Source organism: Hippoglossus stenolepis, chromosome 22, assembly GCF_022539355.2.
Source record: "Hippoglossus stenolepis isolate QCI-W04-F060 chromosome 22, HSTE1.2, whole genome shotgun sequence".
NCBI classification, from domain to species: domain Eukaryota; kingdom Metazoa; phylum Chordata; class Actinopteri; order Pleuronectiformes; family Pleuronectidae; genus Hippoglossus; species Hippoglossus stenolepis.
In genome coordinates this window covers 3082572-3108082 of record NC_061504.1, presented here as the reverse complement: position 1 = coordinate 3108082, position 25511 = coordinate 3082572, and the positions used below count along the sequence as shown (strand labels likewise).

Below are 25511 nucleotides of genomic sequence, written 5' to 3'. Positions count from 1 at the left end.
GGAGGGAGGAGGAACATCCCTGCTTGTTGTCACAGTGGTCACCGTGCACTTAGAAAAAGAAAAAAAAAAAAGATCAAGCAACGTTATCTCTGGGGAAATGTAGGGATCCATCATTAACACTTGTTGCAGTGAGTTTGTTCACATTCACCGTTTTTTTATAGACACATTTTAAATCTTTTACATGAAGAAATGTAAAACAACAAACACACTGCAGGAGTCACAAAGTTTTTATACTTGAGTGAATTACAAAAGCAAACAAAATGAGTGCTTGAGGATTTGCTATGTTCCTTCACATACACATCACACTGACTTTTCATCATGGCTGGGTAATTAACCAAACATAACTACCATAATGTCAACAATTCTTATAATTTGATTTTATTGGATAATGGATTTGTTGGATAACATTTAAAGTTAAAGGAAATCCGTTCTTTAGAATATAAATTAGGAGGATTGGGCCTCATTCACCAATAACTTCTTTAGAATTTTCTTAAATTTGTTCTTAAGAAGTTTTCAAAAAAAACTACGTCAGATTCATGACGCGTTCTTCGACTGCAGTATTGATTGCATCTGTGTTCTTATATTGATGAATGCATTTTCAGCATCAACTGACTGAAATGCAACTTTGCATTATGGACCGTGAATGGCCGCCCCGTCAGTCTGGTGGTTCTCCATCAGGGACGGCTCTGTCTTGTCATGCACACGACCGTTTCCTGTCAGAGGTTAACCATTGACTCTGTGACCATGGAGCAATTAGCTGCTCGATTAACCCTGTGAACAAGTCACTGAGCAGATGCGGTTATGGCCGTGCCTCATCTTTAGGTGAGAGTGTGAGCAACTTAAAAAAAAAAAAGAGTTTAAAATGACATAGATCATTTTGTGTTCATCCACAGAGAGAAGAAGAAGAAGAAGAAGAAGAGGAAGAAGAAGAAGAGGAGGCTGAAGAGAACGACTAAGCTTCCACAACGTCAAACCTCTACCTCAATCAGCTGTCAGGTCTTTCAAAGGAGAAAGACTGCCTTGACCACTTACTTTTGCCTTTTCCCAACATTATTCTACTTCAATTAGAGAATTTCCAATGTTAATCTTTCAGTTTTCAGCCTTTTGCGTGTGTCCACACTGATCGGTCACTGAACAGGCGGAAATGCTCAGTATTTGTCTGCGTCTTTAAATCCCTTTGATGCGTTTCTTTCACACAGGTCATTCAGAACGCAGCAGCATCAGAAGCTCGTCTCCAGACATTCCGCCTGTCGAAACAGTCAGGCAGAGACACACACATCATCAGCAGATACAACAAACCTACACTCCTCAGTCAGAATCATCAAAAAACAAACAGAAACCTCCATGATGAGTAAGTGTGGCCCTCACCCCAACAGTTGGGGTTTGCGGTCCCTCAGACACATCATCATCATCTTCAAATGACAATGAGCATTAGCAGACCCCATCACATCCCCCATCGGCGTTGACTGGTTCTCCAGACATCAGTAGAAAAGAAACTGGGGCAGTCTGGTTTTGTCATACATGGGATGAAAGAACAAATGTCTGCTGTTCCAATATTTCAGTGTTGGCTCTAAAACAAAGGAGCGACCTCGACCTTCCCTCTCAACATCCAAACCAAAATGGTGTTAAGCCACCAAGGACAGGGAGACACAGAGATGGGTCCTCAGGGCAGTGGCTTATCCCTCCTGTTGGGTTAAGGCCATTTCGACAAAGAAGTTTGCTCAAGTTGTTAGCATTAACTCAGATTTAGCTTGACATCCCCATAGGATCCCCAAATATCATCTTTATATCTCACAAATACACCATCTTCCTGTATGTTTCCTGCAGCACCCACTACAAAGGTTCATCATGGGATGAAATGCTCTGGTCTCTAATTTTTATTAGACTAGTTGTTTCAATTTGTTACTGAAATTAAACCAGTTTTTATTCCCGGATTAATTTAAGAAAAAAGGACAAATTCTTAATCCTGTCCAGGTGAATTCTACTAATGTATTTGCTCGAAAATACAAACGCTGTGTCCACGCTGGAAAGTTTAAGATCTTACACATCAATATAGCAGCGAATAACTGCAGTCTTTTCTATGTAAAGATATAATGGAGTAATGGCATCCTGGGTGGAGTTCGCAGTCCCACTCCCTCTGTGTTAGCACTGCTATGCCGTAACCTACGTAAACATTTGTTTGCTCCAGTGCGACATCTAGCGGCAGTGATGGTCGAACATAGATAACCTGTATTCAGCATCAGACCGTGTTAGATCACAGGTTAGTATTGCATCAGGCATTTCAGTCAACTAAAACTCTCAATACCTCTAATCAGTGCAGCTTTAAATGATAGTTGTGACAAAATACAACCCCTTGAGGCTAACAAATGGTTGTTACTCCTTTTATCTTGCACAAAGCAAAATATGATTCATTCCACTGACAGTTTCTCGCCAAGGTGCAACCACACCTGGCTTTGTATGGGAATAGGAGAAGGCACGATTGGTTTATGGCATGTTACGTCCAATACACGCCCATGGTTAACTAAGAGACTGAGCACAGCCCCTTTGAAACATGCACCTGTCGGATTTGGACACACCCTAAAAGCATATGTCCCTCTCACTTCAGACCACGTGTTTAAATCGATAAACTAGAGCCCATTATGTCTCCCAAACTGTTTATTTGAAAAGTAAACATTGCATTTTATAGGAGGTAACCAAGATTGCAAACTATTGAGATCATCAAGAGGAAAGAGTCAGTTTTCAGTTGAGCCTGGTAGACCAGTACATCCAAGCACTACAAGAGCCCTGCTTTGTTTTCCCTGTTCTTGGTGGACTCAACACGCCTCTTTTATTTGTCTAGAAAATAACAGAATGACTCTTCACATCCTGTCAACACCCTTAACCCAGCTCAGACTACTGTTTTTTTTTTCCAGATTTACATTAACACACTTATGTACATAGCATCACTCAGTTTGTTGTTTGCACAACATAGCTTTAAAATCTTGATTCCATCATTGATGTCACACTGCAAAGAAAATCCACAGGCTTGGAGAAAAATAAAAAACCTCAAGAAAAACCACAAGAACAAACCACACATTACCTCTCGACACACTTGATACCTGGATTCAGCGGCAGTGTGACACTGAACGTCTCATCTCGCACTGTAACCCCAGGGAGCCTCAGGTTTGCGGAAACCTGATGGCGTGCCAGCGCTCTCTGGTCACTGATATGCAATATCTTCTCATGACTTCAAACTACCTCTGACTCAGCACAACCAGCTCATGAACGCTGTTGCTCAGTACAAACAAAAAAACGACGCCAGCGGGGCGGCAGAGGGCGTTTCCGATATTTGATAACGTGTTGTGACATTATACTGTACATTGAAGCGAGGTCATGCCAGTGGTGCTTGTAACGCGAGGGGAAACGGCAATTTGTCTTCAACTGTTTTTGTTTGACTCAGTCAGGTAAACACTACATAATCCACAAAGAGGCAAACGTCAAATACATCAGAGTCATGTGGGTCAACGTTAAAGGAACATTCTGTTTTTTTATTCGGCTTGACAAGTGTTTTCACATGAAGTGAGCAGAAAGTCTGAAGATTCTGATCACGTAGCAATAATTTGATAAAAATTCTGGCGTGATGGTCAAAACTGTGACGATAGTTTACGTTGAAAATGTTTTCCTTTAATTGTTGACAGACTCTAAAGCCTGCTGTCCATCATGTTCAAAGTTTCCATATGACCATATTTTTTAAGATCATGCTTCAAATTTTAGTCACAGTTTTTATTGTAGTTTTAGCTTCAGCTTTGGTTTAATACAAAAATTCTGAATATGAAATCTATTGTTGAATTTATGATAAATGTAATGTTTACCTATGAGTTCAATTAACCTTCACAGGTGACTTGGAGACGCAGTCTTTAGAGTTTGTCTCATCCACACTCGTACCTGACGTTTCCTTCTGCCTACAGATTCAGTAGTCAGTTTCTTTTTTCTTTTTTTTTTAAATACTGAAAACACGAACGCAGCTAACCGATCTATAAGTACTGTTTTATTTTTCTCTCTCACCTCAATGTTAATTTGTGTCTAAACATTTTAATGAAACAAAACTTTGCAAACTGGGACCTCTGTTCGACAAAGTGTTAACTTGAATTTATTTTGTACTGATTTACACAGTGGTTTAATATGGATCAAGTGTTTGTATGACACTTCATGATATAGTTTCAGATGTCTTTGTTTTTTTGGGGGTTTGAATAGTTGTCTCTCCTGAGTTATGTGTACTACCTATATGTGTACAGTACCTCAAATAGACAGATAAAAATGGACTCATCAGTTGACAAATACCTACCTCCAGTCTTGAAAAGGAACGATAATGCCGGTTTACTTTCAGTGTGAGTTACCTTGACGTGTGATATGATCTATATCAGGACTACAGAAGCTCCTTACTTAACAAGTTGTGTATCGTATCTTTCAAGTTTCCAATCTCAGTACATTTGGATTCTCACCCTCAAAGTGACCTTCAGGTTTATAACATACGTTTGGATTCTGTATATTTCATTCATGAATATGTTTTTCTTGTTTTTAATTAGTAGATATCAATATACTTGATTAGCTGTTTTGTGTACTTCACACAAATGTGATTTTCTTGTCTTGTTATGTGGTTAAACCAGATGTATACGGAATTGCTTTTCACTTAGTGATAGATTATATTTTCACCTGTCATCATGGCAACCTTTTTGAAACGTTAACATGGTATTTTGAATGTGGCCAGAGGTAGAACCTCAGAGGAGCTGCGGCCTGTGGGGAACTCTCTCTAAACCAACCACCTGCACAGTGTTGTGGACTGTAAAGGAGCCTTCAGTCAAATTTCACTTCACTTTGAGCCCTGTTTGTGCTTATTCATCACAAACAGTCAACATAGCAACATTACTGACACTCTGTAAGTACAGTGTGTGTCTGTGATAGTGTGACAGTACAGCGTCTGGCCTCATCCCGCTCCTTTCATGTTTTTCCTTGAATAATTGTCATGGCCATGGTCAGAGGCTGATTGGCTGAGGCCCGGGGCCACACCGCTTACCTCACTCATGTGTGTTGGCCGCGGGACCTCTTCATTTTCTTTTTACCACCCATGTAAACAAGTTAGAGCGGCCACACAGCCGGCATGTAACAGGCATGGTGTCCCCCCTATTTTTCATTAGTAAAGGGCCGAACAAAAAGTAGACAGTGAGTAGCTGCCTCTTAAGATCCAAGATATAAATTACATTTATAATAAAATTATAATAAATGTATTATTGATGGCCATTATCCAAGAAGTACAAAGATAGAGCTGGCAGTGCACACAAGTGGCAGCAGTTCAGTGAGTGTTAGGACTCAGTATCTGAGTAGGACTTACAGTCTAAATAAGGCTTGAAAAAACTGAACTTGTGTAAATTAGGAGGGACTTCAAATGCATCAATAATGACAAAACCAAGAAAGATTTGTGTTGCCTTCAATAACTAACTTACAGAATCCAAACACTGTGCCGGTGACGCTGTTTCTAACTACGCATACAGTCTAAATAGAGAGAATCCCAAGCTGCTAAATGTTAAATGAGCTAAACTGTGCGCTCCTGTTGAGGCAGGCTTATCAGTGGCTTTTAACAAATGGCTTTGAAACAGACAGGCTTCATCATTTTAACATTTCATCATTAAATAGCACATGGTATCATTATGTGATCTGTAGGTATCTGGGTGAGTACAAATAATTGTCAAGCTTTTTAAAAGGAAACAACAGAAAGTGATACAGATTCTTGGATCCACTCGTGCAGAAATGTATCGGGTTCTTTCTTGGTCTATGTCTCATCCAAGTTTTGCGGAAATCCATTTTGAGGATTTTGCAAAAATCCTACTGACAAACAAAGGTGAGCAACTCAAGGCTGTTTCTGGCCCTTTGAGAGCAACTGGTTCAGCCTTGAATGTAGGTGGTCGGCCCACGAGCTGTGTTAACTGCCACCTGCCACCAACAGTTACAATATGTGTGAGCGGCGCAAACCGGGGCTGTGGTACCACCGTATGTACTCTTGTTCCTCAGAGTCTTACATCACTAAGTTACGTCATGGTCAGGAAGCGGCCAGAGAATTCAGCTGAACTGAATTTTCATATTGAGCATTTAAGAAAAAAAAAAAAGGGTTTTGCTCGAAAAATGACCTAATCTGACATCCTATGCCGTCAAGGATTTGTGCGATAATGTGTGCAGCTCAAAAATGTCAACTTGGGGTGTAGTTTCTCTTCTGCGCTCACAATGCAGTGTATCCAGATACAGATCACATGGTAATACCAGATGTAAATGGCATCTACGGAGCTCAACCAGCTCCAGGTTTTGAGCTCTTCATTTCCCTCAGAGATGTGGACTTGATTTCAGTGGAGTATAAAACACCAGCTCATGTTCTCTGGCAGAATGACTGTAGAAGCCTCTGTTGTTGAGCTCCCAGCTCCGGGAGTCTTAATGAAGTCGATCTTTTTCTCTTCATGATATCATGTTCTAGTACAATCAAATACACATTACTACCTCCAGAAAGGCCTGCTTTTACCTCGTTTTCAACCTTAAATACTGTTTAAAAATTCAGGTGTCTGAGAGCGTATTGAGAACATCTTAAAGTTTTATATCTATATATATACACATATATATATAGTTTATTTTTGTGGGGGATGCATTTTGTAAGACTGCTTTTCTCTGCCTCTCAGTCACCGTTAGGTAAGACTGGACATTTACACTTTGAAAAGGAATTTTCTTACTTTATACAATGTTATGTAGTTAGCCTGTGGGGTGGGTGGAGAGATGTCCCAGCTCTCCGTCTGCCTCGCTCCTTGTGTATCGTTTCAAACGTCTTCTTCAGTGTCTAACTTTTATCGCTTCCTCTATCCACCTAATATTACTGTCTTGACTTCACTACAGATTTTGCTTGCTTCCTAAACAAAGTCTTTATAGATATTCACTGTGTTTTATTCAGCACAATAAAATGTATGGCATCCATAACATTGATGTGTGAGTATTTTTGATTTCTATTCTTTTTTGTAACCATGCAGATGAATCTTGAACTTTGTTGTTGTGTTATTAGCTTAGCTACAGTCTAAGGTTTTGGGCTTTAGACCACACCATGAAGATTTAATGCAAACGAATGAAAGTTGTCATACTATTCTCGATTGCTGTTACCAGTAGGTGGTGCTATAACTATGACTAAATACAGACACATAGACCTGTTCAGGTTGGGGCTCTGATCAAGCGTGGGACGATTCGACAATGCACTGTGGAGAAATAAAGACCTTCGCCTTGCTGCCACAGAGACACTGTTTGAGGAAAAAATCTTTTTTCACAATGAAATATCACACACACACACACACACACACACACACACACACACACACACACACACACACACACACACACACACACACACACACACACACACACACACACACACACACACACACACACACACACACACACACATATGTTCTTGTCAGTGGAGGGAGCTCTGACTGCTGCCAACACAAATGCGTTACAATAATTATGATGAGAGAAAATAAATGTATCCATGATATTCAGTAGGAGACGTGAATGATCTGATTTTAGAGGTTTATTGAGTTGAAAGAAGAAGTCTCACTTGAGCATCAAAGCACAGATCTAAATCAATGATAACATTTCTTGCAGAGTGCAATAGATTTATGGTGAAGTGGGCTATTACAAATGGGAGACTGTGAAAATCCCAGATCAGCAGTTTCAGAAACACTCAAATCAGTCAACTTCACAAAGATCACATACTTTTTTCCTCAGTCTGTTTGATATGAACATCAACTGAAGTTTCCGACCTGGATCTGCAGGATATTAGTATTTCCCTGCTTCCACGTGATAGTTGCATACTGAAATTATAGATTATTATTTATTATTATAGATGAGTAGGTTCAACCTCTGTCCAACAGTAGCTTCTGTTACCCAGGAACTGTTTTAACTGTGTTGTGCATGTGTGAAAGACAAACTCTGGAGAAAGTCCGGACCCAATCCTCTGCACATCCTCTGGAGATCATGTCTGACAGCGGTTCTAGATTCTCTCCTTACCCGGTGAAACCTTTTGACTTAATCATTGTCTCCTGCATGGGTCACTTTGGTTCTATTCAATCAGCCAATCAGAGGCCAGTAGAAAGATCCACAGAGCAGTCCGATGCTAGGAGGTACTTTTCTGTCGGGTGTGTGTGTGTGTGTGTGTGTGTGTGTGTGTGTGTGTGTGTGTGTGTGTGTGTGTGTGTGTGTGGAGGGGCATGAGACATATTTCTCCTCATCCAGCGTCAGATTGTTTCCGTCTATAAGACCAGGAGCCCACTGACTCACTTCCACTCATCCCTCACTGACTCAGTCCTCTGTCACTCTCACCACAGCCCAAGAACAACCGCGCCCCCCCCACATCCTCCTCTCCTCTCTCCCCACTCCTGTGATTCATTTGGGCCTCACGTTGCCCCCTGCTTCACTTCTTACAGTGGACCTCCTCCTACTCCTCCTCCTCCCCCCTTGCCCTCGCCTTTGAGCATGACCTCAGTTTAATGAAGCACAGACTCGGAAGGCTGACCGAACCACAACAGCGAAGAGACCCCCCCCACACACACACACTCCCTCCCCTTCCACTTGCCACTCAGAACCACTCCTAAGTGGCCCACCATTCACAATTCTCTGAGAATCAAAGCTATGCAGATTCTGCATCTGCAAATCCTCAGGCAGCTGCAGTTCAAATAAGACAAAAAAGGAAAAACTCATTCTCTGTGGATTCGTGGAAAATGCGTTTGGTTTGCACCAAGATGTTCAGCGACGGTAGACAAAGATTTCTGTTGGCAAGAAAAAAAAACTTCAGTGGTAACCTGAAGCTGCTTTCGGGGGAATTCCACCTCAGCAGTGTCATGACCAAACTCACGGGACACCAGGAAGTGTTCACTGCTTTTCACCGGGGAAGCTCTTTATCTACACCGCAAAACGATTCCTCTGCAAGGCATAACTCATAAATCACTCCCAGTCTTGTGCTTAGAGATTTGTTTTTTTGGGGAATCGTCAAAAACTCTGAAACCTAACAGAGAAGAAAAACTGTGGGAAAATTCTCCAAAAGGTGATTTGTAATAAAAACACATTTAAGTTAATTTAGATTCACACACCTTATCACTTAAAACAAGCATGTTTTTAAGGCTGGAAATGTTAGTGTTCTTTATTTTTGGACAGATTTCCCCTAAATTCAGTCTGACACACTGGATTTATCTGCAGGTGTTTGGAACACATTTTAGTTGCATGGTCAAATAGCTGTGCATTAAAATGTAAATCAGGACATAAGTCTGTTTTTTGAGTCTCATTTCTCAAATCATCCAGAACAACTAACATTAAAAGCATTAAAAGCTGCAGAGCTATTTGCCAAAATCCAGCTCTGCACTGACATCTAGTGGAGAGTCAGGAACATCATCATTGGTACGACAGTAAACAATGCAAACACAATTACAAATCAGTTCTCTGGAATCAAGGGTCCTTTTATTGTGTTAATACATGTGTTGATGAAACGTCGCATGTGCCTGTGTGAATCATTTCTGTCAGACAGGGAACTTATTTTTAGGCTTATACTTAAAAAACAGCTAATGTAGCTAATTATGTAAATTAAACTTATTTTAAATTATATACGTTTTTAATGTTTGACTTGTTGAATATATTATAAGACTGCTCATGTGTGAATGACTACACTCACAATAAATGCTGTTTTCTTGCAGCCTGTTAAATGTCGACCACACAGTTAATCATAAGCTTTCTTCACTGATTGTTTCACCTCCTCTCCGGCACAGTCACCACCAAGCAAATCTGAAAATAAATACTGTGGCAGCTTGCTTTAAGTTTTTTCTTCACAAGGACTACACAACAATGCAAGGCCTCCCTCACATATGTCTCCATAATATTATGCAGCAGCTCCATGGTAACGGGGCAGGATTCAGCTCAGGCCGGGCCTCTCCCTGCCGCAGATCCGATATGTGCCTGTGCATAAGTCTGGTATGTAACAATTACTCAAACATGTGAACGTACACTGTGGTCCCGTCCTGCAGGGAGGAAGCCTGTCAGTACATCATGGCCCTTTAACTTGAACCTTAGAGCTCTCGCTTTTCCCGTTTTAGTCCTCTCCCGTCTTCTTCTTCTTCTCATTATTATTATTATTATGATTACATCTTTATAACTCTTACAGACATCACCATTTGCCAACACTGTACTTTTACAGGCCTCCATCAACAAACCCGACGAGTGTGTTTCGTCACCAATCCCATGATCGGTCGTTGAAGGACAGACAGACGGACGGACGGACAGAGAGACAGAGTTTTCTGTATTTATTATGATGTCTGAGTTTTACATTAGTTTTACTCATTTGAGGACTTGGCACTTGCTTGAGTTGGACAGTCTGCGAACACATATATCAACACTCATTGTAAGTGACATTAATGCTAACAGAATACCATTTCCACGCCACTTTGAATGCACAACTGCACTAGATCAAAATGATGCAACCTGGGCTTGGCTGAAAGCAGATGTGGACCTCAGTCGGGTCTAGAGACGGGTTCGGATATCATCTCTATTTTGGATCCTGTGTTCAAAATATTTAGATTTGTTAAGCTGCGAAACCAATGAATCTTTTATCAAGCTTTTTATCTCTCTCCACTCTGTTTTAGGAACAGTTGAAAAACACGGGCCTCTGCTTCTCAGCCAACAGTCGCTCTCACCAATTCAAACAGGCAGACATCAGCAGATTCGATCAGATGTTGCTGGTTCATGATGATTTTTGTACTTTTTTATATTTTCTCTTAAGTGATTTGTGCTCAGTACAAAGGCACAAAACAGTTTTAATTGTTAAGCACAGGTGGATATTATTGATTGAATAAAATGACGAACTTATATTATTAGTGGAATGCAGGCCAGCACAATAATTATATATTGACAAGGCCACTGTAAACTGAGACTGTAAAATCTGATGAGCATATTACGTTGTGGGCATGTGTAGCTTTTAATGTCAGTGCTCAATGTTCTCACTTTAGCTATTTGAAAGATGATGTGAAACAAATCAAACAGTCAAGCATTTCATACACTGCACAGCTCCCATCATTCCACTCAAGGCACTTTACAGTGCAGTTTATTGTTATTCACCCATTCACACACACATTCCTTCAGAAATACATAGGAGGTCAAGAAGAAACTTGAAACCAGAAGATGTCTCACTATGATTTTCTCATTGTTAACGGTGTACCAGGATGAAGTTCTCGATGATAGAAAAAGTTATCTTTGTCAGTATATTTGTAAAAATGGATAAACGGATAGAGCACTATAGCAATATATAACTTCTGCCACTCTCTGCTCATGCTCATATTGAGTGTTGGTGTGTGTGAAAGTTGAGGACAAACCTCTTTTTGGATGATCCATTTTACATCAAGAATGGTGCTTTAAAGTAATCCTTGGTTTCAGGTCCCTGTAAATCAAATCTGAGGCTGTTTCCCTTGGAATTCTGTACAAACTCAGGTCTCAGAAAATCTATTTCTGTTATAACGAGCAACATTTTCTGAATGTGTTGTGCACTAACATGCTTTAATGCTAGTTTTAGAGCCAATTCTTTAAACGTGTTCCCCTTCAATAATACATTAGAAATGATTTGTTCTGTTGCGGCTCTACTCTGCAGTTGGTATTTACTGCTAACTTATGTTGAAATACCTAGGGTGAACAAAATGTATGCTCCTCTGTTTTTTCAGGGCTCTGCTCTGAAGTAATGTTTACTAACAAAAGAAGGAATATATTGAAAAAATGAATTGTTTGCCCCCAACAAAATGAAGGAAATTTATATATGATATGATATACAGTATGTTAACAAAGGGATAAAGGTGAGGGTGACAAAATATATATATTTCCACCAAGGGATATATATTTATATATTTTTTATAATATTATATTACAATATGACATGATATATGTTAACAAAGTGATAACGTTGAGGGTAAAAAAGACTTCCACTGAGAAGATTAATATATTATAATAACAAAGTGATAACGTTGAGGGTAAAAAGACTTCCACTGAGAATATATACAAGTTTATGATATTATATCATATAATATCATATCATAATATGTGAACAAAGTGATCAAATTGAAGGTTTAAAAAAATGCTTTTACTGCGGAGAGATCTCACTTCCGCCCGCAGCACACGTTTCCGTCTTGTAGTCAGGAAGTGCCGTGTTGACAGGTCCGCTGCATCCTCTGCTGCTGCTGCTCTGTTAGTTTGTGCTCAGCATCAAACTCTGCTCTTCAACATGTCTGCCAGGAACCCCGGCATGAAGCTCGGTGAGTCACAACATGTCACATGTGTATCTGTGTGTGTGCGGCTCAGCTCGTTATTAACAACACGTGTAGAGTCGAATACGTTTTTAACCTCAACTTTTCATTTTCACATCACGTGACTCATGAATAACTGCAGTTAGTGTTTCACCACCTGTGTCTTTACACCGCTGTATCAGTAAAGTAGATCCAGGAGAGACGGTGGAGTCTGAACTCAGTTTAATCAGTAACGTGTTGGAGGGTAACTGACCTGCTGAGCACCGTCACTTTATCATCAGCTCAAATCAACATGACAAACTAGCTCTGCTGGGTTAAAGACACAACTTGTATACAACGTTATATTCTCTCAGTAACTACTGCACCACAGATAGTGTTATATGTGATGCTGTGTACAGTCAGAGACTCAGTGTAATTGAGAACTCCTGACAGTCCGTCCCTCTCTGCTCAGCTGACCTGGTAAACATGGTTCTCCCACGATGCAGTGGTGGTTAAGTTCAGTCAAACGAACTCTGACATACACGTGGTTCATACATGTCATCAGCAGCTGGGCTCATTTCTGTAAACTGACTGACCATGAGTCCGTTGTGTTATTACACCGTGTAATCCCACACTGTTTTCCTCACATCAGTGTCTTTCAATATCATAATAATAATAAGTATACCTTTATTTTGTAGAGTACAACAGAAGGAAACAAAAGTGCATAAATGATAATAATAAGAGATAAAAGATCAAAATAGCCATCACCACCGATGAGTAGCAGACATCAATACCTTCACAAAGCATCGATCTACAGCCAGGTTATATGTTAAGGTCCAACAAAAAAGCAATACTGAAGAAGCAAAAAGGTACAACAACAGAAAGACAAAAATATCCCTGGGAGATGCAAACAAAAAAAAAAAACTAAATCATACTAGAGAAAGGAAAAGAGCACAATACTAGACAAATCTGCAGCCTCATCGCAAGCTGCCAACTCCTCCTCCTTCCTATTCATTTACATACTCTATGTTGTATATTTATGCAACACGCCGGTGTAGCCAGGAGCAGGATATTGTGTGTGTGTGTGTGTGTGTGTGTGTGTGAGAAATTACTCAACAACACATGGATGGAGTTTCACCAAACTCCAATGATTAACTTTTGCAGCAAACCTGTCGAAGGTGAAGGTCAACAACAATACGGTCCTAACACATTTTCCAAGATATATCTGCGACATTCTAATGCTCATATTGATCAGAAACTGTTTCCTCATCACATGATCTCATATGATAAGTGACGTCATGAACAGATCATAAAGAAGTATGAAAATGACGTCACACATAGTTCGAAAATGCATGTCCAGGTATCTTCGCATTCTATTGGACTATAGACGCATAGTTTGGAATGACCTCATCATAATGTTAAAAAAAAAGAAAGACGTCATATAGTGTAGCTTTTGCTTCCAATAACATTAGAGACTAGATCAACTGTTTATTTAGATTAATCAAACATTTGTTATCATACGAAGATGATGGCGTCATTTTGAAATGTTGTTATTGCAATATGAAAGTTAGCATTGTCCAATTGGGGTAAATACAGTGCTTAAAACAGATTATGCATCTCCCTCTGGTTCTTTTTTTATTGGGCTTTGTGCTAAGCTAGGCTAACACTGTCAAGGTGCGTCTCTATTGGATGTTGCAAGACAGAAAGTTTAAAGGTGTCACAAATGTTTTAGCCTAAACTTTCACACCAAGACGAGAGCAAGCAAAGAAAACTTCCAAAAATATCTAAAATAAACACAATGATGGATGTTTTGTTTTTTTTTGCTAACGGGCTGCAGACCTGGAGTGGGTATCCAAAGTGAGGGTGAACACGCAGGCCGTCCTGAAGAGAGCGCAGCAGATCCAAGGACATAAGCTGCTCAAGAAACAGTGGCAGGTAGAGCTTTCCTTCCCCCACTACGATAACAAATGATTACCTTAATGTGCTTTTATTACCTGTATGTATTAATGCTGTCTGTTTAGTTGTATCTATTCTGTGCAACTGGGAAAACGCCAAAACAAAAACCATTCACTGAAAACATGGTCGAAAGACAAAAGACAATCTTCCAACACAATGAATGTAATAGATATTGTACAATGGAGAATTAGGGCCATTTTGAAGAAGACATTTCGAGAATAATGTCATGAGCATAAAGTTGTAATTTAACGAGAAATGTCATACTTTAGGAATAAAGAAAAGAAATATTTCTTAGGAAATAATCAGCAAGTAGAACCCATGCTCAATGGAGTTCCACTCCTTCTGGATCTTGTGGATCCACAATCTTGGACCAATCTTATAATTTTTTGAGAAACTGCGAAACCCTTTTGAATATTGCGCAGATGTGACCAACGATAACCTCAGTCGACCACTAATAAACATTTCCTCGTCCACAAAAGAGGTAATTTCCTCCAAGCCTGTGGTTCTTTCTTCAGAAGAGACAGTTTCTTACACAATCTTTTCAAAGTCCTGATACTGTTATTTTTGAAACCAATGCTAAAGTATATCTTAACAAGATGCAGGTGACAGGCTGATCTTCTGATATTTCTTCTCTGAAATAACACAGCCTAAAATGATGACTTTATTATCATAAAACAAATGTATTCTTGTAAATGTATGACCTTATTCTTGAAATACGCTCTCAGATATCTGCGGCCTTAATACTCTATCACAATATTGTATTACTCATGTATATTAAGATTGATAAAGCTTTCTGGAAAGTCTTGACAGATTAATCTCTGTCTGATCCAGCACATAAACTTGAAACATTACCCTCAATTTTCTCTCACAGCCAATGTTATCTTGGAAAATGATACCACAAGAGTAAAGAAGTTGTCAACAGTTTCACAGACATGAATATAGATTTCACACTAATGTCCACACTGTCTGTTTGACAAAGCTTCAGCAATGTGAACCAACTATTTGCACATATGTTGGCCTCCAAAATGCAATTATTACAATATAAGGGCAGGGGAAAACCAATTAAAAAGCTACATATCATTAACAAATTAATTGTCCCTAAATAGCTACAAGTGTTTTCTCTGCACACTTCATTTTGCCATTGTTGTCCTATGTGTGTCGTTCAGGCCGCCTGGCTGCTGAAGGCTGTAACATGTATTGACCTGACGACTCTGGCTGGAGACGACACACCGTCCAACGTCCACCGGCTGTGTCTGAAAGCCATCCAGCCAATCAGACCTGACCTGCTGCGGAAGATGGATATGCACGACAAAGGTCTGCTCCAGTTACTGCCAGGAACACCACACACAGACCAGGGTTCAGTCACTGCAACTGTCAACATACTGTGATATTTAACTTTCAAAACAAAAAATCACTTTGATGAATGGTAAAACGTAGCTTTGGCATGAGTGATGAAATCTGGATCTGTTTAGGTGAGACGGTGAAAGTGAACAGTGAACTTTCCTCTTCAGCAGCTCTGGAGCCCATTGAGACATTTGTTCAGACCAGAATTCAACCTGCAGAGGGCGACACAGACCAGTTTATGACAGTTTATTTTTCCCTGCTCTGTTGTCTGTGTTGTGTTGTGTGTCAGGAGTGACCACAGCAGCGGTGTGTGTGTATCCGTCCCGTGTGGCTGACGCTGTCGCATCACTGAAGGCAGCCAACTCCAGCCTCCCTGTTGCTTCAGGTAAGTCTCCTGAAAATGACTTTTTTTACTGCAGGAAAGAAATGAATGGGTGAGTTGATCAGGTGTGTGACTGTGTGAGTGCTGTGTACCTTTAGTAGTAACAGAGTAAAACTTGACTTGATTCTCACTGATGGTATGTTCTTCCTCCTCCTCCAGTGGCCACTGGTTTCCCTGCTGGCCAAACTCCACTGGTGACCCGGCTGCAGGAAGTCCGTCTGGCAGTGGCTGACGGTGCCGCCGAAATCGACATTGTCATCAACAGGACGCTCGCCCTTACAGGACAGTGGGAAGGTACGCTGAGATCACATGACGAGAATGACACAGAAAGTAAAGCACAAGAAAAAACATCTGCTTCAGGATAAAAAGTGTAGTTAAAAAAACTAAATTTTATGTGACTGGGTCGTCATTACTGACAAAACCATTCCTGCCTCTCCTGGGGGGCTTTTGTTCAAATTTAGCATTACAAATGAAAACAATTGGCTTCTTATCAAAAAGCAAAATCAAATGTGATAAACTAGCACTGTGATCAATTTGATTAATTAGCAAAAAATATATTTTGTGCTCACAGTGTAACTCCAGTCGGCAATAGAGAACAAATACTAATGTGATCATTTGATGTTGTGTGCAACTGAGAGATATGACACGGTGAGTGGGTGCGATACAAATGTTCAATCACGAGTCACTCTCAGCTGTCAATCATGATGTTTTAACCAGTTTTTTGGCATCAAATAACTAATTAAACCAAACTTATCAGAAACATTAACACTTGGAGATAATATGTATGATAGGATACATCTCTGTGACCTTTTGATTTGGTCCATGTCCCAAGACACAGAGGAGGGGTTAATGACCTGTACAGCTGCCAGCCACCAGGGGGAGATCCAGATGTTTTGGCTCTACTTTTTTGGGAGCTGTCATGTTAACTGTCTTTTTATATACAGTCTATCAAACAGGCACTGTAACAGACCAGAAGCTCCCACAAACAAGTCTGACAGCCTGCATGCATACATATTAACCTCTCTATGAAAATGTGTGTTTGTGATGTGCCTTGAGCTGACAGTGTCTCGCTCACTCAACACGGGCTGAGTTAAAGACAACCCAGACATGTCACACAGGTAGGGATGGATTAAAAGAGACGGGGAAGTCTGTGATGCTGCTGCACAGATGAAAAGAGCCGTGGAGGAGGACAAGGCTCTCGTAGAGTGAGCATGACTGCCATGTTGGTGGTCCTTTCTCGCACAACCAAAGAGAGCTGCTGTTTTGTCAGGGGCTTCCCTCGGGAATGCTCTCTGTAATGCTCAGACTGCTGTTGGGTCTGCCTGAAGGCTGCTGTGCGTGTGTCACATAATGAGACAGTGCGTGAAAAACATTGCATACAAAGCATGCACAAGATTAAACTTTTGCCAAAGAACGTGAAAAGAAGCCCGGTGAACATTGGCAGAACTTCTTTGGGTTGGATGAAAACTAAAATAATCAGATGCAGTCCAGAGTGTTTGGCGTGGACCCGGTCAGGACACCACAGCAATGATTGGGCTGATATGGGATTTCATGAGTGAGAAAAAATTCATTCTCAAGAGGCATGACAGAAAAGGAATTTTCTAAGTTGACTATTTTCCCAAACACTGCAAAAAAAACAAAAAACCACTGAAGAGTTTGTAAAAAGAAGAAAAAAGTGAAAACTATGGCTCGGCGAAGAATTTGACAGACTTGAATCCAATAGAACACAATTGAAATACTTTAAAGGGAAAGTAACAAAACCCCTCCAGCAAAGAGGAGCTGAAAAGAATCATCTGTGAAGAATGAACATCTCTCCACAGATTTGTGTAAAACTGGTATCAGCCATGCCCAGGAGGATCGAATGTATGATCAAAAATAAGGATGGGCATTCAAAATGTTGAAAACAAAAAGAAAGAATGGCAGTTTTGTTGTATACTGTAATTCACTTACTACTTTAGCTGAGTTTTGGGGCCAAGAGAAGCAGCTTTTTTAAAAAGGAAGAAACTTGAGTGATTTGCTTTTTTGGGCTCCAAAGTCTCTGGAGGGGGGAGAACCAGGGGTAATTCCCACTTTGCATCACAGGTTTTTGTACTTACTGTTTTAAATGTTTAAATGGTGGATGCTCGGAGACACTTCTTTGTCCAAAACCTTCATGCTGGATGAGATGGCTGAGCTAAGGTTTCCATCATGGACGGAGCCAGATAACGGCTGGAGCAGAGTCAGATCCTGAGATAACGGCATGGATCCCATATCATACCCCCACCACAATAGTGCTGAAAGGCAGGCCATTTTGCTGCGTAAGGGTTTTTCATTTTGCTGCAGGTGGCAAACCTATGCCCTCCCAAGTGTTCCTGTTCGGGGGCCTGGCGCCGGCCTATCAGTGTAGAAATGCTGGATCAAATTATCGCAGGGGGGACCAACTTTGCGTCATGGGGGTAGCCACATCTCGCCCAACAATAACAATGTACCCTGTTTTGATGGAGCACAGATTTGCGTGATCCCACAGCAAGAGTCTCCTGGCCGTTTCCAGTAGACACATACCATACCACCTTAACAGCACCTATGTAGATACTGGTATGTGTGAAGTAGCTCTTCCATAGGGAACCGTCATTGACAGGATAAGTGGGGTTTTCCCACTTGACAGAGATGCCAAATCACCTCTGGAGATTTGTCATGAGAAGAAGACCCAGAGGAACCATGAGAGTGGCTGACCCATCACTAGTTTGTGAGGGGATATGGGCCTCCAGTCTCACGGGGGACGGTTTTGCTCTCATTTATCAACTTAGAATGGCAGCGGCGAGCTGTTTCTCTGGAGGAGGCCATCAGAATCCGGATGTCCAGATGAAATAAAGCTCTGATGTCCTTCCTGGGTAATGGCTCCAGGGCCATTTCCTCACATTTGGCGAATGTCCACAGGGCAACTGACGGCAAACAGTTTCACTGAAACTGGACTCTTGTGCTGAATATACAACACAAGAATTTCCTGTGTTTAGGGATGATGGGCACATGCAAGTAAGGGCCTTGTCGGTGAATGGATGTGAACCGACTGTTGATGAGCAAGTGAAACTGTCTTTTCCTCGAGGATTTGTTGAAGAGGGACAGATCAAGAACGGATTTTATTCCAACATTCTTTTGAAAACCAGAACCCGAGGGAGAGAGGTAGGACTGTAGCCCTTTTTTAAAAATTAATTTGGCCCTCCAATTGTTCATGGCGAGCAGACTTTGTCACACTGAGTAAGTGGGCGAGCACACATCTGAAGCACCTGTGTGGACGTTAGTGACAGCCACTGAGGAGCCCTCTGTGCCGCTGCATGGGCTGAATGTTTGCTCTACGCAGCCCTATGGGAGGGCAGAGATTAAAAGCCTATGTCAGGGGGTGAGGTGGGGGCATGCACATCAGTCAAGATATCATTTTCAGAATCTGAATCATGCCAAAGAGAGAAACCACCTCTAACATGTACAGACGGCTGAGCAGTCGGGACTTTGGACAGGCTTGTTGTGTACTCTTGAGTCTGAAAATCTGTTTTGCTTGTGACAGTGTGGGAGTGAGAGGAAACTGACTCGACAGTTGACGGAGCGTGCAAGTGCTGTGCAGCCAACGTGTACATTAGCAGAAACCGTTGCAAAACACTCAGAGAAGAGGAAAGCACCAAAGAACCAATTGTTAGTGAAGCGGTTGTCTCATGAAAGTGCGGTCGTGCACTGCAATTTATGCAGAGAAACACACATCCACCGCGTCCCATCGTTGCCGCTTCTGCTTGCTGGTTGGTTTAGCTGGCAGGTTTCTTGAGGCACAGACGGGGGGATGTCGGCTATTGGGGAGGGGTGGTGTTGTGGAACAGGCTGAGTGACTGCTGCTGGAGGTAGCTGGCAAGAAAGGTACGCAGTCTGCGATGACGCACAGAACTGTCTGTTCTCGCCGTGTCCGTTATCAGAAGTCTGAGGGAAGGTGGATGACTGCTTCCTGGAGGAGTGAGTCAAAGAGCCCACCAGGGGCAGATGGGGCCATCAGAAGACCTTTACGTCTGTGCTCATGAGAGATGTTAAACCACAAGCTGGTAGAGCATGTGGGGGGGTGGGGGGGGGCAACAGCTCATAAAACGTGTCTGTGAAATAGAAGTTAACTATTTTTTTCATATTTCTCAAATGATCACAACTGAAACTTTTTAAAAATGTCTGTATTCCTTTAATTGTTTAGAAACTGTCCTCACTTTACTGTCCTGTGTGTTGTGCTTTGGTGGTTGAATACTTTTAGTTTTTGATCATCATCATGTTTCCTGTCTCCCTCCACAGCCATGTACGATGAGATCCGTCAGTTTCGAGAGGCCTGTGGCGACGCCCACATGAAATCCATCCTGGCTATTGGCGAGCTTGGCACCTTCACCAACGTCTACAAGGCCAGCATGGTCGCCATGATGGCTGGTCAGTGTCCTCACAACCTGCTCTCGCATGTTTCAGTCTAACAGTCACACTTTATGCAGAAATTGTTAATTTCTTGGCAATTAACGTTTCAACATTTTAGTAAATATGTTTATTTTGTTTCTTTCTGATGAGAAACTTGTTAACATGCGAAAACATTCAACACGAGAAAGCTTAAAGTCGCTCTCTAGTTGTTTATTATAGCCCCTAAAACACAAATGGCCTCCATGAAAGATTTTAGGCATAACCATACCTGATTTCACATTTAGGCTTTGAGGCACACAGACTTAGAACTGGTAAAAAAAGGGTCTGCATAATGACTGAGATACTCCCAGCTTGTCTACACAAGAAGCATTTAAGCTGTATTTTTTCAGCTGGCCGTGTGACAGAACAGTTTCTATCTCAATCAGTCAAGATGCCCACACAGGTTCTAACGCCTTATGTTTTAATCATGCTATTTGTGCAATTACTACACAGTCATTACAGTATCATTGGGCTCTGAACGCTGCTGAAATACGGGTCAGCCACACTCTGGGCTGTACCTTAATGCGATGTAAACACATTCAATGCACACTTTTGTCAATTTGTCTGCACATGTACAAATCTCAATACACTCTGCAAATCTGATCACACACACACAGATTCTGAATACACATTTGCAGATTCCTCTATGCAGCCGCAAATCTCTGCACTCTTTTGCAGATTCTTTTACAAATATGGTTACGCGCACACGCATAGATTGAGACACAGCTACACAACAAGCTGCCGCTCTGCCAACGTGTACCGTGTGAAGAGAGAGGCTGCTGTCTGTTGAAACCTGTTTCATGTCATGCAGCAGTAACAGAGGATTTAAAAAGTCTGAGGTCTATAGTCCGGAGGAGTTGGATGGCTGAGTGTAATTCCTGCTGTCCTCCAGTTTGTGACGCTGCTGCTCAGCTTTTTCTTTTACCTCTTACAAATGGCGAGCACTGCCCCCCCCCCTCTCATGCAGACACGTGTGCACGCGCACACACACACAGGGTATGCTTAACTAGCCATCACATAATAAGCCGATTACAGAACCAAATTGTCAGGGGCTCTGATAGAGATCATTATTAAAATGCATTGCTTTTGTCGCCACACTCGCTCCTTAATCTCCTCTTGTTCCTATGAATTGCGTATGAGATTCCTGAAATTGAATGATAATTTCACCTATTAATCTCTGATGCAGGCTATTTTACTCTGCTGTTCCCCGCCAGTATCCCCCTGCCCATGCAAATGAATAGAGCTTCATTACCGCCACCCGCATTTAATAACCGTTATCCATTATCTGGTAATTAAGACTCCCCATAACGAATCTTAAGGATTATGCCAGTTTGAGGAGAGGAGAGCGGCTGAAAAAAAGACCTGACTGGAAGAATACATAGAACATGTCTTTAATGAAATGGAAAATGTTCATCTTGTTCTGTTCAGTAATGAACAGTCATTATACACCATGGAGGCAGAAGGGGTGATTTTTTTTTTTCTTCTCTCTCCTGCAGCCTGCAGTTTGTGGATAATCTATTAAAGAGCATCATTTCATCTTCTATTTTTATCAGGAAAGCAGATAAAACATAATTGGCTGTGAAGGAAGGGAAGGAAAAATTAAGGGATTTTATTGATGAGCATGCAGCTGCCCTCTGTTAGCCATCAGCAGCAGCATATGTTCCTGCCTGGCCAGGCCAGACTATCAGAGTAATGCGCCGTCCGTCCTCTGTCTGCGCCCTCACACCGACACTGTGCTGCTGACTCCGCTCGCCTACTTTAAGCAGCTCATCACATGTTCAATCCTCCTTTTACAGGTTTGACTGTGAGGCAGCGTAATAGAAAACATGCTGACGGATGAATGATGAGTGAATATTTGCAGGACTGTATCACAAGACGACATGTCACCTGTTTAAATCCGACAGGCTCGGACTTCATCAAGACGTCCACGGGAAAGGAGTCTGTCAACGCTACTTACCCAGTTGCCATAGTGATGGTGAGAGCCATCCGTGACTACTTCTTGTGTACAGGCCACAAGGTACAGTACTTAACTCCTGCCATTCTGTGGGTCGTGAATATTTCCTGGTTAATGAGGTGAAGAGAAAAGTGGTTCCGCACATTGTAGATCAGCTGCGTGAACGTTGGCGCCTCTACCAGCAGCATTGTCTAATTTATTACTTCCATTAACCTAGGATTCTATAACATAGGAGCAGGAACTTGTAAATCATTTTCAGTAAATGGAGACGCCAACATCGGAAGAGACCAAGACCAAAACTCTACTCAGGCCTTTACACAAGGACATTTAATGTTGTGCTAAAACACATTCTAAACACTTTGCTCTCGTTGTGCAAGTGCCCCCTGCAAAATTCCACCATTAGCCATTATTGGATGTGAGGTATGGATGGGACAAAAACCATAATAACCATATACAGCTTGATATAAACACACACAGTTGTATTCTACTTGTTAACACAATAGGAACTCCACTTTACTCCCAGCCAGACAGTGGCTTGTGTGTTTGTTGGCAGACGCAGAAAGTTTTCCCCTCATCAAACAGGATAATGTGTTGATACTTCATTTTCAGCAGCGAAACATAAATCAGGTATCTGAGCAAGTTGAAAATGTGTTAACTTGAACAAGACATTGCTGTGTGTTGTGTGTATTTATGTTTACATAAAACAATATTTTCTTCATGTTCTATTTGGTTGTGTTCTGTTTCAAGCCTTAATTATGTCCTAAGGGTTTGATTAATGACAACTTGGGAATTATTGCCAATTATTTTGTTAATAAATTTCCTTCATTATTAGAAATTAAATACAATTTTCCTCAGAAAACAGTCTCTTGGGCTTTACCCGAGTAACTGAGGCATAAACCTGCTCCGCATTTGGTCTGAGCAAACCGTTCCAGTTGGTAGAGAACACAGTGTGACGGCTCCTCCTGCTGCAGTTTAACATCTGACAGTGTTGCATTGGAGAGTGTTTGTCAGGGAGTATTTTGTTCTGTCACGTTATAGAGGAACATCATTGTTTTTGTTCTCTGGCAAACTACATGGAACAATTTGTGTGCATAATTGTGCCATTTAGCTTGTTCTCTTCCCATGGCTCGACAAAAACTTCACATACACACTTGATCATTAATTTTAATAATCATTTTAGAGTTTTGACTCGTTTCTACAGAGCAGCTAAACTATTAAAGCCACTAAACCCTTTAGGTTTAGAGTGTAATCGAGCTTTAAGTGAAGTGTGTGTCCTTGTGTTCTCTCAGGTGGGCTTTAAGCCGGCAGGGGGGATCCGGACGGCTCAGGAGTCTCTGGTGTGGTTCAGTCTGATTAAAGAGGAGCTCGGCAACGATTGGCTGTGTCCTCACCTGTTCCGCCTGGGAGCCAGTAGCCTGTTGGCTGATATTGAGAGACAGGTGAGGACGTACGCACAGCACACATTACTTATTTTTCCTCAATTATGACTGTGGAATTATAAGTTACTATTTGACATTTTAGATAGAACCTTGTGAAACTTTGTTATGCTACATTTGTTCTTGTTTGTGCAGATCTATCATCACGTGTCTGGACAGTATGCAGCCTATCACGAGCTGCCTATGGCCTGAAGCGGTGGACTTCCTTCTTCAATGACCAATCAAAACCTTAGACCTGCCACACAAGCCTATTGGTGGTTGCCCAGGCAACACACTGACTCATCAATTAAAAATTGACACCATAGACTGTAAATCAAGATGGAAATGTCTCCACTTCCTTCAATCACTTGAAAACGGAGTCTGTGCATAGTGATCATGGGATGGAAGTGATCATGGGATGGATCTACTGTCTCAAGGTCTCACTGATACACACGCTCAACCAATCATGAGTCAACCTCAGCGTGATAAGAACTACCTAAAATGACAAAAAACATCTTTTAGAAACATTTATTTGACATGTTTTTTGACTTTTTCGTTGGGTCCATGTCCCATCTGCTTACAAGGAGGAGTCATTGTTGTCACGTCATCCATCTTCATATGCAGTCGACGTTTAAAACAAGTTCAAAGAATGTTTATCAATTTGATTTTGTCTTTTATTTCCTTAAAGTCTTGAAATGTAAACTTCCAGCCCTGGAAATAAAAGATAATATATGTGGACATGTGTCTCCCACGCCTTTTGTTCTTCCAAATACAAAAACTAATTGACACATTGGATTGCTTAGAGATTGCACAAAGTGTTTCCTTTCCCCATGTACCTCAACCCTGGAAAGAAGCCAGCAGAGCTTCGATCACATCCGCGAAGCCTCTGGTCCACGCCGCCTGTCGGATTTTTGCATACACTTGTCAAGTCTCCGACCTATCACCGGCAATGTGTGCTGAATCTGTTATCGAGGCTTCCTTTGCTCTTAATTTCATGAGCAGGAAGCTCGTCCAACTGAGGAGCGCTGGGGATTAATCAGGGGTTAAGTGAGTTTAAAAGATCTGATTGAACAGCTCACAAATTTTCAGGCTTCATTTGAAGACGGAAAACTTTCTTCTTGCTTTCCTTCTTTAATTAAGAAATCACAGGCCTTGACCTTGACTGGAACAGAGGATAAATGAGTAAATTAATTGTGGAAGGAAGGAGATGTGAGCTCTCAGCTTGGGGGAAAAACGTGGGATTAGATGAAAAACTCCTGGGAGAAGGTTGGCTGCGGGGTGCTGGTGGAAGGGCTGGGAATGGGGCCATGCTCGCTTACGAACTGTAGGTGGTGGTTTGACAAAGTCGAATACAGAACTTTGAATGGTACTCTGCAGTACAAGAATATGACCTGGTGCTTTGGACCATATTGACATAACATCTACAATGGAAAAAGCCAGAGGATGTCAAGTATCTCAAATTGGTTGGATTTCTGTGACATTTGCTGTGGATGTTCAGGGTCCCCCAGCATCAGCACCAGGAACAAATCACTTGTAAAAGACCATAGACTGTAATTAAAGATGGACGACTCATCTCCACTTCTTCCGACTAAAACGAACCCAAAGCACCCTGAATGGGGGCGCTGCCATCTTGCACTTTAAACGTCAGTTGAAGCCTTAGTCTAAGCTCTAGTGATCGTGGAGGCCGATGTATCGAGGTCCCGGCG

General features: G+C 41.5%; 2 protein-coding genes across 2 annotated transcripts in view; both read left to right on the top strand.

Annotated features, from left to right (window-relative positions):
* hmga2 (high mobility group AT-hook 2) overlaps positions 1-6987 on the top strand; it is a 38349-nt gene extending 31362 nt beyond the window's left edge. Inside the window, exon 5 of the mRNA XM_035147496.2 lies at positions 894-6987. Coding sequence (XP_035003387.1) covers positions 894-956 — 63 coding nt within the window. The 3' untranslated portion in view covers positions 957-6987. The remainder of the gene's footprint in view (positions 1-893) is intronic.
* Positions 6988-12190: 5203 nt separating this feature from the next.
* On the top strand, positions 12191-24543 carry dera (deoxyribose-phosphate aldolase (putative)). The gene is made up of 9 exons (XM_035147873.2): positions 12191-12341; positions 14149-14246; positions 15434-15581; positions 15901-15996; positions 16153-16287; positions 20287-20415; positions 22341-22453; positions 23680-23829; positions 23962-24543. Exons 1-9 carry the CDS (start codon positions 12311-12313, stop codon positions 24016-24018), a joined length of 957 nt encoding a protein of 318 aa, XP_035003764.2. The 5' UTR covers positions 12191-12310; the 3' UTR covers positions 24019-24543.
* The last annotated feature ends 968 nt before the right edge of the window (positions 24544-25511 follow it).